This window comes from Camarhynchus parvulus, chromosome 8 (assembly GCF_901933205.1).
Source record: "Camarhynchus parvulus chromosome 8, STF_HiC, whole genome shotgun sequence".
Taxonomy (NCBI): Eukaryota; Metazoa; Chordata; class Aves; order Passeriformes; family Thraupidae; genus Camarhynchus; species Camarhynchus parvulus.
This window is the reverse complement of record NC_044578.1, coordinates 9,751,570-9,768,368: the sequence shown is the minus strand read 5'-3', so window position 1 is coordinate 9,768,368 and position 16,799 is coordinate 9,751,570. Positions and strand designations below refer to the sequence as shown.

Sequence of the window (16,799 nt, the reverse complement as noted above, 5' to 3'; positions counted from 1 at the left end):
CTGCTTTCCTTGGCACTTACTAACTGTTGTGGCAGGACTCAGTAAGTGTTTGTGCTGTGCCAGCTGCTGTATTGACAACAGGATGGTTGTAATTACAGCTCTTGGTAGTTTATGCATTTCTTGGGCTACAGTTAGTAAGTATAAATACAAAATAGTACTTTAAAAAGGAGCGGTTTTGTTTGTTCTCAGTAAACCATGTCTGGGACAACTGTAGAGTGGGTAATTATTTCTCTTACACTTGCATGCACAGTTGCAGGACCACTGAGGGTTGCTTACTGCTGCAAGGAGGAGTGTTAAATCACATTTAGTTGGAGCTTGGTAAAAATTTCCCAAGGAATACAATGACAGAAGAATTAATTGTGCTTTCATATCTCCTCTGCCTCTGTTACACAGAACCCAACACTGCCTTTACAGAAGCAAATTAATGGCAAGTAATATAATTAAAGTGGTTTAATATCCATGTTGATTTTTTGTCCTCACTTCAGTGTCAGTGCTTTTCCTAACCTTGCACCCCACTGCTACAGGCACTTCATCCTGTTTCTCCATTATCTTCTTTCTTCATTTTTGATGATTTGGCTGCCAAAAGCTGTTGTTTCCCACACAGTTGCATAAGTATTCCTGCTTTTCCCTCAGATAGCCAGCTCATGACCTGTCCTTCCACTGCTCTGCTGGTTTCCTTTTCTAGCTCTGGGACCACAATTGGTTATATGATACTTATGTGCCCTGGCCTCCTTTAATAGCCTTGTGTTTCTTTTTGAAGGCACAATTACCTTAAATGATGCTAATTCTGATCCTTTCTTTCCCTGTAAAGGAAACAGCAGCAGTGTAAAAGTTCTAGGGCGGCCGCAGCAGTTGTAGGAAGCTGTCTGGAGGATGTGTTATCGCACTGCCCTTGGGTGCCTCCAATCAGCAGTCATGAATGGAGGTTCTGGAAAGCATATCACCTCCACAGTAAAGCCCTTAAAAGGCTATAGATGAATCCAAGTGCTGCTGTAGTAGCATAGATATTTCCTGTTTATTTCAGGCATTTGGATGGGGGCCATGGGAGTAGAAGACATTTATTTAATTGCTCACAGAGGCTGGCTGCAAGACTCAGCTGCATGTCCAACCTTCTGAGCAACTTTCAGCCCTAGGAATTTGCTATTCCTCTTTCATTTCATGGCTGTTTTACAATTTTGTGCCCTGATTGTCCACCAGAACTACCAATAATCCCAGACCAGCTCCAGGCCACAGTAAGATGACAAGTTACAGCTGCCATAAGTCTTCCAGTAGAAAAATAGACCTGCCTAGCTATACATGGAGCTTGGTCATAATCCAAACATGTTTACTTGTGGATGGAGGCAAGTGTCCGTAGGCTGGAACCTTTAGCCCACGTGCCTCAGCAAGGAGAGGAGCTGCATTTACCATTTCCACCTCCTGTCTTTTGTGGCCCTGGCTTGTATTAAGATAGAGAGCACAATGCACTTTCACAGATCGGTTAGAAATACAGTTGGGGTCTGCAGGATGACGGATATGTTTGAAAAGTGAATAGAGATATTAACACATTAGATGAGTCATTTTTTCTCTTTAGGAACACTGTTTAGAGAATCATTTTCTGATTCAGCCTGTGCTGCCTCTACAAAACCTTGCTACAGCAAACCACTTTTCCATAGTATGGCTTTTTTCTTTATCACCAAAGCTGCTCCAGTAAAGCAATGGGATTGCATTTATTTTCTCTTTGGAACAGGGAACATAGTCTCTAAATCTAATCAGAATGACCTATGCATTCTTTCTCCCAGCTTTCATGTCGAACCATAATTGCTCAAATGGCACATTTAAAATTTTGGCGCAAGCTCAGCCTTTGACTCGCCGCCTTTTTAAATCAGTCCCAGTGGCCAGTGGATACTGCATAGCCCTACAAATGCATCTAAACATGCTGACTCCGAGGCTCCTTCTATTCTGAATGATCAGCGGTGCCATCTGTCTCTGTTTTGATTGGGGCTGGACACATGTGTCCCAGCAAAACATGGGCCAAAAAAAGGGAAGAGAAAGAGCCAGCGCCTGAATTTACTTCCCGCTTCTGTAAAGACATTGTTGGGTTCTGTGTTATGGAGGCGGGGGAGATGTGAAAGCAAAATGAATTCTTCTGTCATTAAATTCTTCAGGGAATCTTTACCCAAGTCCCTACTAAATGCAGCTTAAAACGCCTTCTTGCAGTGGTAAGCTCCCCTCAGTGGTATTGCGACGGTGCATGCAAGTGTAAGAGAAATAATTCCTCTGTGGGGAAAAAAAGAGACAACATTTTTGGTTTGCATCAAGATGAAATTAGTCAGAAGCAAACTCTGAATTTGGCAAGCAAATGCCAGTATTAACAAGTTGTGCAAGCAAGTATAAAATAGAGGCGCCCGTGACTGAGAGCGCCTTGGAGTCGTGTGTGTGTGTGTGCCCTTGCATGCACCCTGCTCCAAATTCACAACTTAGAACACGGAAATTAGAATGGGGAACATTGCATTATTCATAACTTGGCAACCAGAAGCCAGGGCACTTTGCCAGAGTAAACTATTCTCTATAATCACAGGTGAAGCAACATTCTTTAATATCTTACAATACAAAAACATACATTAATCAAGGAAAGAGGGCTTTTTTTTCCTAGAGGACAATAAATTAGCATCCTTGCCAATTTCCTCAATACATGTGACAACGTTTTACAGGATTATAAGTCAGCCTCTTTAAAGGAGGTTAGTCTAAAAACAAATAAACCCAATAAATGAGATTTTTAGCTAAATAAAGGGGAAGCCAACTCCTGAAATGTTGATGTCTTGCCAGGAGATTTGCTTTTAGCATTGGCAGTCTTGCAGACCCTTTAGAGGGTCTAAACTTCACTTGGTGTGATTTGACATGGCTTTTCTGTCAACAGCTTTGCTGGGCAGTTTTCTACATCAAGGCATGCAAACCCCTTCTGCTATAACCAGCTCATCTAGTGAAATAAAATCTCAGTACGCTGTGCCAGTCTGGTAGCCCACATGTTGTGGGGTGATTCACAGTCAATCTGCCACCAGTGCCTGATGCTGGGCTTCTTCCAGAGACTTAAGATACTGAAAATGCCTGAGCTGTATCTGTTTTCTTTTAAAGCCACCTGTCACTTTTCTTTTTAAGAACTTACGTGTCAGTTTAAGTGTTTTGCTTGTTAGTAGCAGAGGGGTTTTTTCAGCTTTATGTTATGTTCTTGCACTCCAGTCAGTGTAAAAGTCCTTTCAGTCTGTGGATCTCCCAGTGAGTTCAGTGCTGCTCACCCACATCTGCCAAAATTAACTCCCTGTATCTTTAGCTCTCGTACTTGCTGCAGATGATGCTTGCTAAATTGAAAGTGGGTGCACATTATTTCATCAGATTGAAAATGAAAGCAGTTCTTATCCCAAGAAACATAGGGGTGTTTATAGTTAGTGTTTGAAACTCAGGTGGTGAGGGAATGGTGTGTGAGACATTGTATGAGTGAGAGTTGAGACAGCATCACTGTCTCTGCCATTCTGCTCCTGAATGTCACAGAGCTGTGCACAGCATGTTACAGGCTAATAAAACAGGGTCTCTTCTCCGAAAGAGTTGCCCTCTCACCCAGATGTAAATTGGCTATGAGAGAAGGCTTGCAATTGCATGATTGTGCACTGATGGTGGGGTCATTTTATTGAGTCTTGAAGATTTGTGCCCCACAAAGCAAGGACTGCACCGGGCTTTCTCTCCTGCAGTGTAGTAGTGGTTATGATAATTGTCATCTACAGCTGAGGTTGGATATGGCCTGGGGCAATTTCTCTGTTCCTAGAATCTTACTTTAGCTTGACTTTGCCTTCAAAGCATCGACCAGTCTGTTTCTAATATTTATGATGTGTAAGCTGCTAGTGACATGACCTCTGCCCTTGGTGCAGGGAGGTGGCATGTATGTTCTGCTGGGTTCTCCACTTTGGACAAGGGAGGATAAAGGCTTTGTTTAAAAATAAATACATCACTTTCAGGTATGTCAGTGGTACTGTACATTTTCCTCTCTGACAGTCTGTGTTTACAGGCAGAGGAAAGCAAAAATAAATGTATGAGGAAGAGAGAAGGTCAAAATATCAAGTGTCAAAAGTAGCCCATGAAATTTTATTGGTGGTGCATTTAATCAGTGCTAAGTGTTTTTTACAAGGTACATACAAACAGTGGAATTGTAAAAATTTATGGAATGCTGTGTACAGTGTAGCCATTTATGAAGAAAGGAAAATTTATATCCAGTTGAAATAAACCAAAGGGGAATGTTTTATGGAGACTCCTCAACAGCAGGATACATCAAATGTGATCTGGATAAGATGTGGACGGGGTATTTGCAGGGGCTTCTTTGAGGTGTTTTCCTGCTTGTTCAGCAGCTAACAGTTTGCATCTTTCTGTGCTCCCAAATAGGCAGGATGCTGGATGCAAGGGACAGTGTGGTGTTTGTGTTTTTATGTACAGTGAAAAGGAAACACAAGTGAACAGCTGCTACTGGTATCTGTGGTACAAGGCTCTCACTCTTGGGCTTGCTCCAGTACAGCAGTTTCTTGAGCAGCCCTTAATACCCAGCTGGGAAGGGTTAACCAAGGCCAATCACACTGACATCAGCATTTTTTTGTTTCCTTTTTGGTCCAGTATTTTGTTGATGATAAAGCACAGACTTAGTCAATTGAGAGATTCCAGAGCTGCAGAATCAGAGATAATTTAATTAACGGAATTGCTTGTGATTGTCCACTGGGACAGCGGGTAGGAATTGCTCGATTTAATTTGGAGAAACAAAGATCACATGCATGCTAATGTTTAACAAATAACCAGTGTTTGGGTTTAAGTTTTTTAGCAAAGAGGGGGTGGCCATTTCCCAGGGGAGATTTCTCAGGAGGCGATGCTGCTCAAAGCTACAGATAGGTCCTTTTTCTTCTACCACTGTGTTTCTGTGCACTACTTCTGACCTTGTACCTGAACAAAGCAAGGATTTTCTCAGAGAAAGAAAGTGTTCTTATTTTCAGTACTGAGGGGAAAATGCTGTGAGTGGTGGAAAAATATGCATTGGGCACAAAGACTGAAAATTATCACATGCTGTCTGCCCAGTCTCACAGACTTGCTTCCTGATACCCAGCATCCTCAGCTGTGACTGCCAAGGTGTGGAAAACTTAACCACAAAGTCCAGGGAGAAGTACAGGACCCAGCTTCTTCCACAAGGAGCCTTCCCTTCCTGTTTTTGCTCTTGTATAAGCATTCTCACTCAGGCTCCCCTGTGTGTGGTGTTGTCACAGTGAGTCTCTACTCCATAATGGAGGCGCCCTCTTAATACATCCTCAGCCAGGGAGGACAGTTCACAAATTGGGGAGGCCTCTCACACCTGCTGGAGAAGCATGAGCACTGGGGCTCAAGGTATAGCTCTTGGCAGCAGTTGTGCTCAGCAGGTCTCCCTGGAGGCTGATAAATGACATTATCCAAACACGTCAAATCAGAGCGCTGAGCCGCAAAATTGTTAAGAGTCCTCCTGCATCCAACATGAGGTCAAGACAAAGCAGAGAGCCAATTCCTTCTCCGTAATTCCCTCTGCCTCACTTGGCAGGGACTTGTACACAGCCTTCCCCTGTCCATGGCACTTGGCTTTCTGACCCTCGCTCCACCCTGGCGTTACCCTGTAAAAATTCTGCCCAAGGCTGCTCCCAGCTGTGTCCAGGCAAGCGCAAACAAGGTGCGCACACAAGAGGGAATCCTGAGGGAGTTCCCAAGATTGCTGCTGCAGGAAGAGTTGCTCCTAAGCGATGCTTATCTTTAGGATACAAGCGGCAGGTTGACGGTAAAATGACAGTAAATGGAATGGCATGTGTCCCAAGTGCGCTGGCCACCACGGGAGCCAGACACATGGGAAGTGACTCTCGTCTTTATTCCATCCCTGGAGGTAGTTTCAGTTTCCTTTATTTACTAATGTTCTCCCTATTTCCCTTGACCTCATTTCCTCCAGCTTTTCCGAAGCAACCATGCAATTATCGCTCACTTTGGGTTGACCCTTGGCTGCCACATCCCTTGTTGCTGCTGCTCCGAGAGGTTTTCCTGAAATCTCAAGTGCAAAATGTTCACTTAGAGCCAAAACTCCTATCTCTCATTGAAGTAGGAGCTGTGTCTTCAGCACTGTGCTGTGCGTCAGGATTTGTCCTGTGAACTTGCTTGGCAGGTTTTAAATTCTGTCATAGCTGAGCTTTGATCAGTGCTGGGAGGTATCGCAGTGGCTAAAGCTCCCTCTCTTACCAATGCACCCCAGTCTTGTTAATAAATGTATATTTAACAATGTCTGGAGCGTATGAAGTGATAATAACTAAATCAATACCTCCCACATTGATTGTCCAGGATCCCTACAGCGTGACGCACGCGGCGGTGTGGTAATTTTCCAGCTAACTAGCACCCTGATCTACAGCCCTCCTATTGATTGGCCATTGTATCAGGCAGCCTCTGAGCATTATTGCTTATACCTCTATTCAGCCTCCTTTTCTGATTCATTCGTTTATTACTGGACAGGTGCGATTATCTCAGAGACTTTCCGAAATTGGCCAATGGGGGTCAGCTGTTTAGGTTTCTATAAATAAGCCATTTTCTATCTTCTCTAGTTGTTGCAGTGGCAAATTTTTCCTTTTCAAGTTTTGACTGTTACTGGGCTGGGACTGGGGATTGTTTGTATCTGTTCAAGGAATCAACTTTTCCCTTTCCTTTCTGAGTTGCCCACCTATCTGAGGAGAAGAGCTAGCTCCACAGATGGTAAAAGGAGAATTTAGCAAGGGTTGAGCTTCTGCTTGCCACCTGCTTTGGGCAGGAGTCACACTCACTGGCGTTACACCTCCACTTCCCTTGTGCATGCAGAAGGAGAAATGGACTCCCTGAAGTCAAATTTATCTGCAGTGTTCAGCCAGCATCAGTTCAATGGTGGGCCAGACTGGAAGAGAAACTATTTTCTCAGCCAAAAATAATCTTCAAGCTATAAATAAATAAATCTGTTTCTTCCTTGGACAAAACTAACACCTTTCTAGACTTTCTTTGAAAATGCTAGGAACTCTTTCTTGAGGGTGAGAACTCAAGCTGGGATATGGTAATAATTTATACCAATGAGCAGGAGCAAGTGGGTGTTTTCACAGCAGGGAGGGCTGTCTCCTACTGAAACTCTTTCATCTTGCTCCAAAGAATATTTATGGATTCCAAGACTTGAATCTATAGTGTCCCTGTCCCCAGACAATCCTCCCCCACTAGGCTATCATGGGACATTTGTATTTCTTTACCTTTTTTGCAGTTTTAAATTTGTTACCATTTGCTGGCAGCTGTCACTTGCAATGAATCTCCTTCTGATGAAGATCTCAGCTCATGCAGAGCGTGTCTCATCAGTACAAAGGCACGAGTGAAGCTGAAGGAGCTTTGTAACACTGGTAGTTAACCATATACATTCCCGCAGCTTCACTTTCTTCTGAAGCGTCATAATTAGGAAAATCACCCAAGATCTCTTTGACTAGTTCTGTTACCAAAGCCTTGGGAAGAGCCATCAGAATCAGCTTGTGGGAGATAACCCCAAGTCCCTCCCTGCATGCTAGCAACAAGTGACTAATGAATAAAGGAGTGAGTGCCTGCTGCAGCCAGTGCTGAGATTTCAGCTCACTTTACTGGTTGTAGTAATTCCACTAGACTGTGCTTTAGCCACCTGTTGATGAATCATCCTCTAAAAAGGTAGAAGACACAGGTGCCACTGTGGGTTATCTTGTGATTGATGATGCAGCTTCTGGTGTCGAGATGCTCTTCAGGTTCTTCTGAGCTGGAGTCTGCTTGGAGATGCCAGAAATGCACTGACACATGTGAAAATTGTTGGGTTTGTTTTTATTCAAGAAAGTGAGAACCTTTATGTCAATTCTCTAAATCTTTTCTGGGGAATACTTGAGGGCCCCTCCCTATGGCTGCACTGTGTAGAAATCAGATTTTGCAGCATGCTGGAGTGACACATCCTTGTCTGTAATGCTCCCTGTATTTCATTTGCTAAGCATTGCTGTCTGCCCTTACCTTTAGGTTGGCAAGTTGCTCTTTTCACCAGCCTTGCAGAATCATGAAAATACACTTGCCTGGCCTCAGCACAGTGCCTCTGTGACAAAAGAGATAATGCTGCCCATCAAAAATGACCCTAGGAAATGGGAAAGCTGAGATTGTAAAGCTGCTTTTATAGCCACCCTGTTGGCACCGTGTCCAGTGCTTTTGGTTTCTCCATTCTTTCAGTATTAGAATCAAAAAGCTGGGGCTTTCATTAATATAAGCCATTGTGTTGATCCTGTGTAATGAGCTGATTTTGCATTTCACGAGGCTGATGGCCAGCAAAGGCCTCCACTCTCTAAGGGGAAGAACAGCTCCTATTGCCCACAAAAAGTTATATCAGCAGCTTTAAAGCAACATACAGAACTTTGTCTCAAGCATGTGGTCCTAAGTAATCTCTTAAGACAGACAAAAAAAAAGGCAGAAAACAAACAAAAAACCCCAACAAAAGTATCTGTTCTTTAAATGTCTGTGTCTTGCTCTGTATGAAGCTAGCAACTCCAGCACTGGTTGTGTTCTTTTGTAATGTGTTTGGAAGTGTTTAGAAAGACACTTTAAAGAATTCACACTAGGCTTTTCAGTAGTGTTTTTTAATCCAAGTTGGATGTATTAGTTTGAAATGCGATGCCGTTTCCTGTGCAGTACCTATTGTGGGATCCTTTTTCCCCCAAGCTCTTAACAGTCTTGTGTGCTCAGTGATGGTCACTCTTCATCATCTTTTGCAGAATTACAGAAGACTCCGCAGTGACAACATTTGAAGCGTTAAAGGCTCGTGTCCGTGAGTTAGAAAGGCAGCTTTCCCGTGGGGACCGCTATAAATGTCTCATTTGCATGGTGAGTAGCACTCCACTCGTGGTAATGAATCAGAAATGTCTTGGTATCTTTGCTGAGGAGGGGAGAAGCTTTACTCCTTTTTCAGGCGGACTGGGGGAACTCATCACCAATCAGCCTTCCAAATTAAGGTCTTAATAACTCAAATTTCTGTATGAATTACATTGTTTCACTGGTATTTGTAGCTGTCACTCTATATCAGGATCAAGAAAGACCCAGCTTCAGAAGACTTTCTGCCTTACTGTAGAAAACAACCAAATACCAACGTCCTTTTCCTGGATGTGCAAATTTAGGTACATGGGAGAGAGCAGAATCTGTGATCAGAGGCTCACCTTCTCTGATTTGGAGCAGGGGTGTTGCCTGAGCATATAAAGTTGCCAGTGTCCTGCTTGCTCTCTGGTGATGCTGTGGCCTTCCTCAGGAAGGGCAGCAGCTCCCTCTGATGGTCCAAGCCTGCAGGGCTCTACATCTCCTGTTGGGTTTGTGTTCTGCTGAGGACAAAACATTCTGCTTGGTGGAGAGGTCCCTCTGCAACTTCAGCTTGATGCACAGGCTTCTCTCTCCCAGCCAGCTCCCAGCTTGGAGGTGTGGGAGTGCAGCCCTTGTCACTCATCCCGTAGAAGGGACAGCAGCTGGCTGCTGATTTCCAGAGGTTTGTTACCAATGATAGGAGATAGATACTTGAGAAGGCATGTCTGCTGAAATAGCAGCAGCAGTCTTGGGATGTAGTTACACTGTTCCTGCACAGCTGAGTTGTGATAAGGGTTGATCTTACCCTGTCACTGGTTTTCATATGATCTGGTGACCTTTCTGATGAGAATAATGGCAGGTGGCCAGAGCAACTTCAGATGCTTTTGTGATAACTCTGCTGAGCTAGGTCATCACTTGAGTGAATTATGGACTTCCAACAGAAGTTCTGGGAAGCCAAGAAAAGGGATTGAAGGAGACTTTCTGCCACTTCTGTACAAACATTACAAAAATACAACTTATATATTACACAAGTTAGTTCTTTTAACCAACTTTTTTAACAAAATACAAGACAGTATTACCCACAAAGAAAGGCATTGTGATGGGGTTGGGAGTGAACAATCACTGGATCACTGCTATGGAAATAATACGTTTGCTTCTTTTCCTCAGGACTCCTACACAATGCCCCTGACTTCTATTCAGTGCTGGCATGTGCACTGTGAAGAATGCTGGCTGCGGACTCTGGTGAGGCTCTTGTCTGCTTTCTTGTTGACTTACAGCCTTTTTCCACTCTTCTCAGATACTTTATTCTAGATTGCCACAGGGGAGGATGCTTTTTGCTTTATCTTAAACAATCTGAGTGCTGTGCTTGCAGATTTCCCAAGCCTGGCTGTTTAACACCCCACTCTAGCTTTGACATGGTTGTTTGAGTCGTGACCCAAGCTCTGTCCTGCCCCTTGCTTTTTCCTCTGCTGCTGTGGGAAGAGCTCTGTGCGAGGGACTACCTTGCCTTTCAGTAATTTTCTGTGGGGCATCCATGCAGAGAGGTAAAGCTGTGAGAGTGGAGGCCAAATCCACTGAGATTTCATGGAAGTGGTAGCTTCTGAGAAACATAATATTCCCCTGAAGCAAAGGGCATCATCTTCAGGAGAGAGGATATAGAAGGAAGCTTTTATAATGTGAATCTATGTTTTTTAGGTTATTTGGAATAGCACTGTGTGGTTTTCAAGCATATGCCATTCTGTTTACAAGATTGGGAACTACGTTGAATATTGAATAGGTGACCCAGTAGTGTTTTCTTTTCATGTGTTAAAACTGTGGGCTTTAATCAGCCTTTAACGTCTCCACTGCAGCTCATTTTCAGGGCTTTCATTTTGTTCAGGCTGGGGAGTGGAAAATAGTCAATTGTGCTTTCTAGTTCTCCTGTTAGCAAGATGATACAGTGTTGGGTTGCAAAAAATATAAGGGAATGCCACTCCTCAAAACTTGTTCCTGGAAGGCATTACTCTACTTTATAAAACACATTGTGTGCTTGGAATTACGATTAGGCTGATCGTGCTCCTTTAAATCCTGCCTTTTAAAAGTCTTGTCCAAGAAAAGTTACCAGGATGGTGAAGTGCCTGTGGGCTTGAGTACTAATAGCAACTCAATAACTTGGCTATCCCTTGGGCTGTATTTTATAGCTCTTCAGCTACACCCCGTCACTATTTACGTTATACAAGCTTTTGTAAACATTTTAGCAGCATCTTATAAAAGACACATATGTGGGTATGTTGCTGTGAGGCGTCTGGATGAATGTGTGCTCTGCCACTTTTGCTAAGCGAGGAGTAGTCTTTCAGTGGTGCTACAAGCACAGGATAAAACACTAATTTCCTCTTCATTTTCTTTACTCTGAAGTCTTTGTCCTCTCCTCTTCCCACCAGCCCCAAGTCATGTTCTAAATCTGTGGCACTAATTTCAGGCTGTTCTTAGACTCAGCAGCAACTTAGTTCAACTTCAGTCGGGTCCTTTTTTGTCATGTTCAGCAATCACAGCCTCTCATGAGAACAGGGAAAGTCACTCCAGGTGCTGAGGGATTAACATTTCCCTTGCAGAGGGGAAGCCATCTCCCCACAGAGCTCTGTGAGAAAGGTGGTGATGAATCTGGCTGTGTGTGATCTGCACATGGCTCTTCTGCTGACCAGGCAGGCGGGATGGGAGTAGTCCAGCAAGATATCATGTTAGGACTTGGCACTTGCATAGGGGAAGCAATTAATAAATGACTACTCATGTGTTCCCCAGTCCTAGCCTCTCCCTGCAGCCCCCAATTTATTAAACCAGGCCTTTTCACAAGGCATGCTTGCACTCCCTTTCCCATCTCAAAAAAATCTCCCAGCCTGTGTTCGCATGTTTCTAATGTAACCATTAAAATGTAGCCTGAAGACAGCAATAAAAACCCTGGAACGCCTTGGTGCTTTTGTGTCTTGATCAAAGTCAATGTGTGTAATCTCGTTAAGACTGCCCTCCTTCCCCCCTCCCTTTTTATGAATTTAATGGCATACAGCAGCTGGGCTCAGTGTTTAATGCTTACCAACCTGCATTGTTCTAATTAAGGTATCTCCTTTTATTTCGGGCACAAAAGAGACTCTTGTTTTTTTTAACAAGCGAGGAGCTGTGGGATAGTGTGTGTAATAATCGCTGCTGTTACCTTTCCCTGGGTATAAAGCTGGCTCCCCAGCGGGCTGGGAGGAGGGAGCCTGCGCGTGCAGCACACATGGAAAGACTTGGCTGGGGGAGAGGGGCAGCGTTTTTCTGCTGTTGTGCAATAAACAATTTGTTGGAGTTAATAGGAGTTGGAGCAGGCGGGTTGTGTCAGGCTTCCGGCCCTTTTGAACAGTCTGGAGATCTGCCATCCACGCTAGTGAAAAGTCCCCTTTCTCCTCCGTGCCTGTGCCTGCATGCCCGGCCAAGATCTAATACTAACTTAGAGTGTGAGTGTGCCCGAGAGAGCAAAGATCAGGTACTGAACAAGGCCCTGGAACTGAAGGCTCAGAGTGCCCTGGAGCACTTCTAAACCTCTGCAGGGTATTGAAGACAAGGTGAAATGTGATGCTCACATGTGTCTGTGGACCTAAGATTTAAACATTTTCTAGGATACAACAGTACAATGGTCTGAGCATCTGACTTGATAGTGTTTAGGGCACTGATGAGGATTGGATCTTAAAATGCTTAGACTTCATGAAAATAAAATTTTTGGACTTTTGGCTCTTGATGTTCAATTCCAAATTATAACTGTTCTGTTGTTAAGGACAAGGAAGAGACTTTTAATCACTAACTCTACAAATGACTGCTAGACTCTCTAGCTTAGGTATAATCATACTGGAGCTCAGCGCATCAACAGGTTGCAAGTCCTGGGATTGAAACATTGACCAGAGGAGACTCCATCTCTAAAGCAAAGGCTGGGGTTGCAGAAAGGGACCCTGGAGATGCCTTAAGAGAACTAGAATCATGGAGTGATTTACCTGTGATCCCTTTTAGAAGCCCTGAAAGCATGCGCAGGTTCTTTAAAGGTAGGAGAGGAAATGGTGTTGCAGGAGCAAGACTTAGCCTGGGCAGCAGCAGGTGGAGTTCCTTTCCCTGAATGTTGATAATCCTCATGGTGGGTGTCCATCCTCAGCTGGTTGTTGGACTGCAGCCTGAGTCATGGGGTGGTAGGGGATGAATCTCCCTCTGTAAGAGTCTGATCAGTCTCCATCCTTCCCCTGAGATGGGACCTTACAGCTAATAGTGGGTGGGATTTGTATTTTCCTTCTCCTGAGGAGAGTTCTCTGGAAGAAAAAATTGTCCATCTGCTGTAGTGATCTGCTGGGGAGGTTTGGAGCCTCCATCCTTGGAAGTTTGTGAGAACAGGGTTGATGTGTGTCTGTCAGCAGTAATTCAGGTTGAGGTGATCTTGTCCATGGAATGGGTCAGCAAGTTCTTGATGTCCCTCTAAGCTGTAGTTGTGTGATTTCCCAATCCCTGATATCCTTCTTTACAAGGTAAATGGAGCTGGAAACTAAGTCAGGCTGCTGTTTGTTGTTGTTGTTGGTTGGTGCAAGGGCTGAAAGAGGACAGGTTTATTTGAACAAATGCAGTTTACTGAGTTTCCCCCATCACCTGTACAAGCCAGATCCAGCATTTCCCACATGTATTTGCTGACTTCAGGCTTGTGCCTGCCTGTCTTGGGCTTATTTGAAAATGACAACTACAAGAGCAGGAAAAAATCACTTCTAAAAAGCCTTCTTCATCACAAAATGCTTCCAGGGGATCCATCAATATATACGTGTGCTCTGCAGTTGACACATTTATATCTTTGGTAATTACTACATCCTTAGCCTTGCCACTCTTCCTAGGCTCTAGTACCATATATGCCATGTGGGCTGGAGTGGTTTTGTACAGAACAGCACAGATACAGAGCAGCCCTTCTGGGTGATTCCTCAGTGCTTCAGCAACATAGAGTGACCTCCAGAGTCAGCAGCAGCATGGATGCTGCGCTTGAGCCTTCATGATGTTCTCATCTCTCTGGTTATTAATTAGCATTCTTCAGTTCTGGCCTCCAGCAGCCTGTGCGGGTGAGCTCCACCCTTTGAGGAGGTTTGGTGAAAGAGGTTGTTCTCCTGGTGGTTTAACCCCATTACCCCACAATGGAGTGGACAACAGCTGTTTCTCTGAGAATTAGCATCTGCAGACAAGAAGCTCCACACTTGTGTGGAGGCATGGGTGGGAGAGGAGGCTGATGCCTTGGTTGAGAATTGGATCTTGGCATTCAGTTCCTTTCCTGGCAAGAAGCTGACCCTTGGTTTGAGTCCTTTCTGTCATCTCTCTGCTTCGATTTTACTTTCTTTGCCTGCTCTGTTTCTTTGTCTCTTTATTCTCTGTCCCTGGTATCATATCCCTCTTGGAAATTGCCCATTTTTATACCCACGGGACAGCAGGAAGTGCCTAAATCCTTCCTTGTGAGTTTACTTGCTTTAGCCAATTTATAGCACACATCATACCATTTTTTTTAAGAGTCAATTTTAAGACAAACTAGTCCAATCCTTCCTGGCACCATGTAAGCCCTAACGACTTTTCAACATCTCAGCTCTCGTTAATGCATTTTTCAAACTGCTACCCCAAGTGATTAGCCTGTATTGTGGATCAATCACTTGCCAAATTTTAATTAAGAAAGGAGGAGAAAAAATAAACTCCTTCCTGGTTCCAGCCCCGTTTCTTTGCTTTGTAACAGCCCTGGAGCAAACTTCTTGCAGCAGAGTTTTATAAACCCCTCAAAACTGGGGTTTATAATGGAAAAGCTGAGGTGGCCTTTACTCCAGCACACACAGCTATAACACATCAAGGCTTTTCCATGTAGCTATGATGAAAGGAGCAGAAGGACCTGGAAAAAAAGAAAAAGAAATGGCCGACAGGTGGGACTTATTATTCCACGGCATTTTTATTTCAAGGGAAAAGTTTAGTAACCCCAGCTGGCAGGTGAACAGTGGGGGAGCAAACGCTTTTTCATTGTGCCTGTGCCAGCATGTGTGTGTGTACAAGCTTATGTGCCTCTCCACAAGAGAGGAGAGCTTAATCACTGGTCCAGATAAATGTTCTATACCTACACCGAAAAGTCAGATATAAGGAACAAGGTTCTGGGCAACTTCAGTCTAAACAGTAAAAAATCAGGAATTAGTTGTGAATTTACCACACATGCTTATGTGTTCAGAGGAGGGCAGTTTTATGTAATATAAAAGAAAAATGCATCCCCAAGTGTCCAAAGTATTAGGAAACCCAGAGCACTGGGCCCAGCTTACCACGTGCAGCCTGCACCACATTCAGGCCAGGCTGCTGAAGGTTTCCAGGATGCTGCTGTTCCCTTCAATGTACCCACACCTCAGAGCTCAAGGATGAGCTGTGCCTCCCACGTGCAGGTGAAGCAGTATCCACCACTGCCCTAAATCAATCTGTGATCATGCAGCTTTTGCAGGAAATAGGTCAAGCTCCATGTAGTTGGGTTTTGCTTTGTGACATGGTTGAAAACTTGTCCCTGGCTATGCACGTGCAGCTCTCAGCCTTAAGTGGGAGAGTGAATCCCCCTAAAGCCATCAGCATGTGGTACAGAAAACAGATCTCTGGGACAGAGATCCCAAGGTCTGGCAAGATAAATCCAGCCATCTTCCCTTTTCCTGTAGTGTGAGGGAACTGCATACCTGACCTTGCTTTGCTATGGAGGAGAGCAGCAAAGATGCACTTGATTTCACTTCTGCCATCCCTGTGGGCTGAGTGCAGAGGGCCGGTGCTTAGAGTGAGCACCTGCAGCTTTTGGTTCAATGCCTTGCTGCCTCTTGCCAGTAAGCCTGTCTTAGGAAGGAGAGCATGGACACAGATGCAGGCACTAGTCACATCTGGGATGCTTGAAGTCCCCATGCACACTTCTGCTTTTCAGGGCACACAAGAAAGCTTGAACAGGCAGCTGCCAGCTGCTGTCCCTCAGACAACGTGCTGTGAATTAATTCCTCAGCACCTCCCTGCCACTTCCTTTGGGACCCCCTCCAGCTACAAAGTTGATGCCAGGAGGGCAACTAGATGCAACAGGTGCCTCCAAGGAAAAGGGAAACACATGAAACTGAGCAGAGACTCAATTGAAACAGGATATTTTGTGGCATTTGCCTCCAGATTAGTGAGCCCCTGGGGAATGCTGCTATGTCAGCACAGTGGCAGAAGGGGCAGATGTTCAGGTTTTTCTCTCATGTTTTCACCACTGCATCAAGTTTTTACTGGGACATGCAGAGTAGAGCTTGCCATTTCTAATTCTGGAAATCCAAAGCTGAGGCATTGAGCATGAGCAAAGAGGCATGTTAAATAAACAGGCTCTGCTGAAGTCCACTGCACTCAAGTTTCCATTTCATCAGCGTTTTAAGCCTTTCCTTTGAGTTACAGGTTGCACTTGCTCCTCCCAGAATCCAGCATGCCAAGTCTACTCTGTGAAGACCAGTGCATAGGATGGGATGTAGAATGCTCCCTGCCCTAGAAGGCTGAAAATCTAAACAGACACAGTGGTTGTCCCAGATAACTGGAAGATGTGCCCACAGGCATCAGCACCAGGCGTGCCATCCAGACCACCAGTGGTCTGTCCTTCTTCAGATTGCCAGCCTGTCACTGACCCCGAGAGTGTCACTCACCCTGAGGTGTGCCCAGGCTGTTTTGGGTGTCTTTTACAGACACTTCATTCAACTCTAGCTCAACAGGACTTGGTGTGTGACTGGTTTAGATCAGGTGCAGGTGCCCGGGGTCCCTACATGTGTTCTGTCAACAGCTGAGCCGCTGGCAGCAAGGGCTGTCAAATGGGAGTGTCCAGAAGTGCAAAGCTCAGGGAATGGCAGGTGTGCCAAGTCCACGACTGCAGGGAATAATGTGCAGTGGGAACAGAGAGGGCC

General features: G+C 44.7%; 1 protein-coding gene across 6 annotated transcripts in view; it reads left to right on the top strand.

The window, feature by feature from the left end:
• RNF220 (ring finger protein 220) overlaps positions 1-16,799 on the top strand; it is a 217,715-nt gene that overhangs the window by 197,076 nt on the left and 3,840 nt on the right. For all 6 annotated transcript variants that reach the window (XM_030953260.1, XM_030953261.1, XM_030953262.1 and 3 more), the window contains 2 exons: positions 8,790-8,898; positions 10,033-10,107. In XM_030953260.1, the coding sequence (XP_030809120.1) occupies positions 8,790-8,898; positions 10,033-10,107 (184 nt within the window). The remainder of the gene's footprint in view (positions 1-8,789; positions 8,899-10,032; positions 10,108-16,799) is intronic.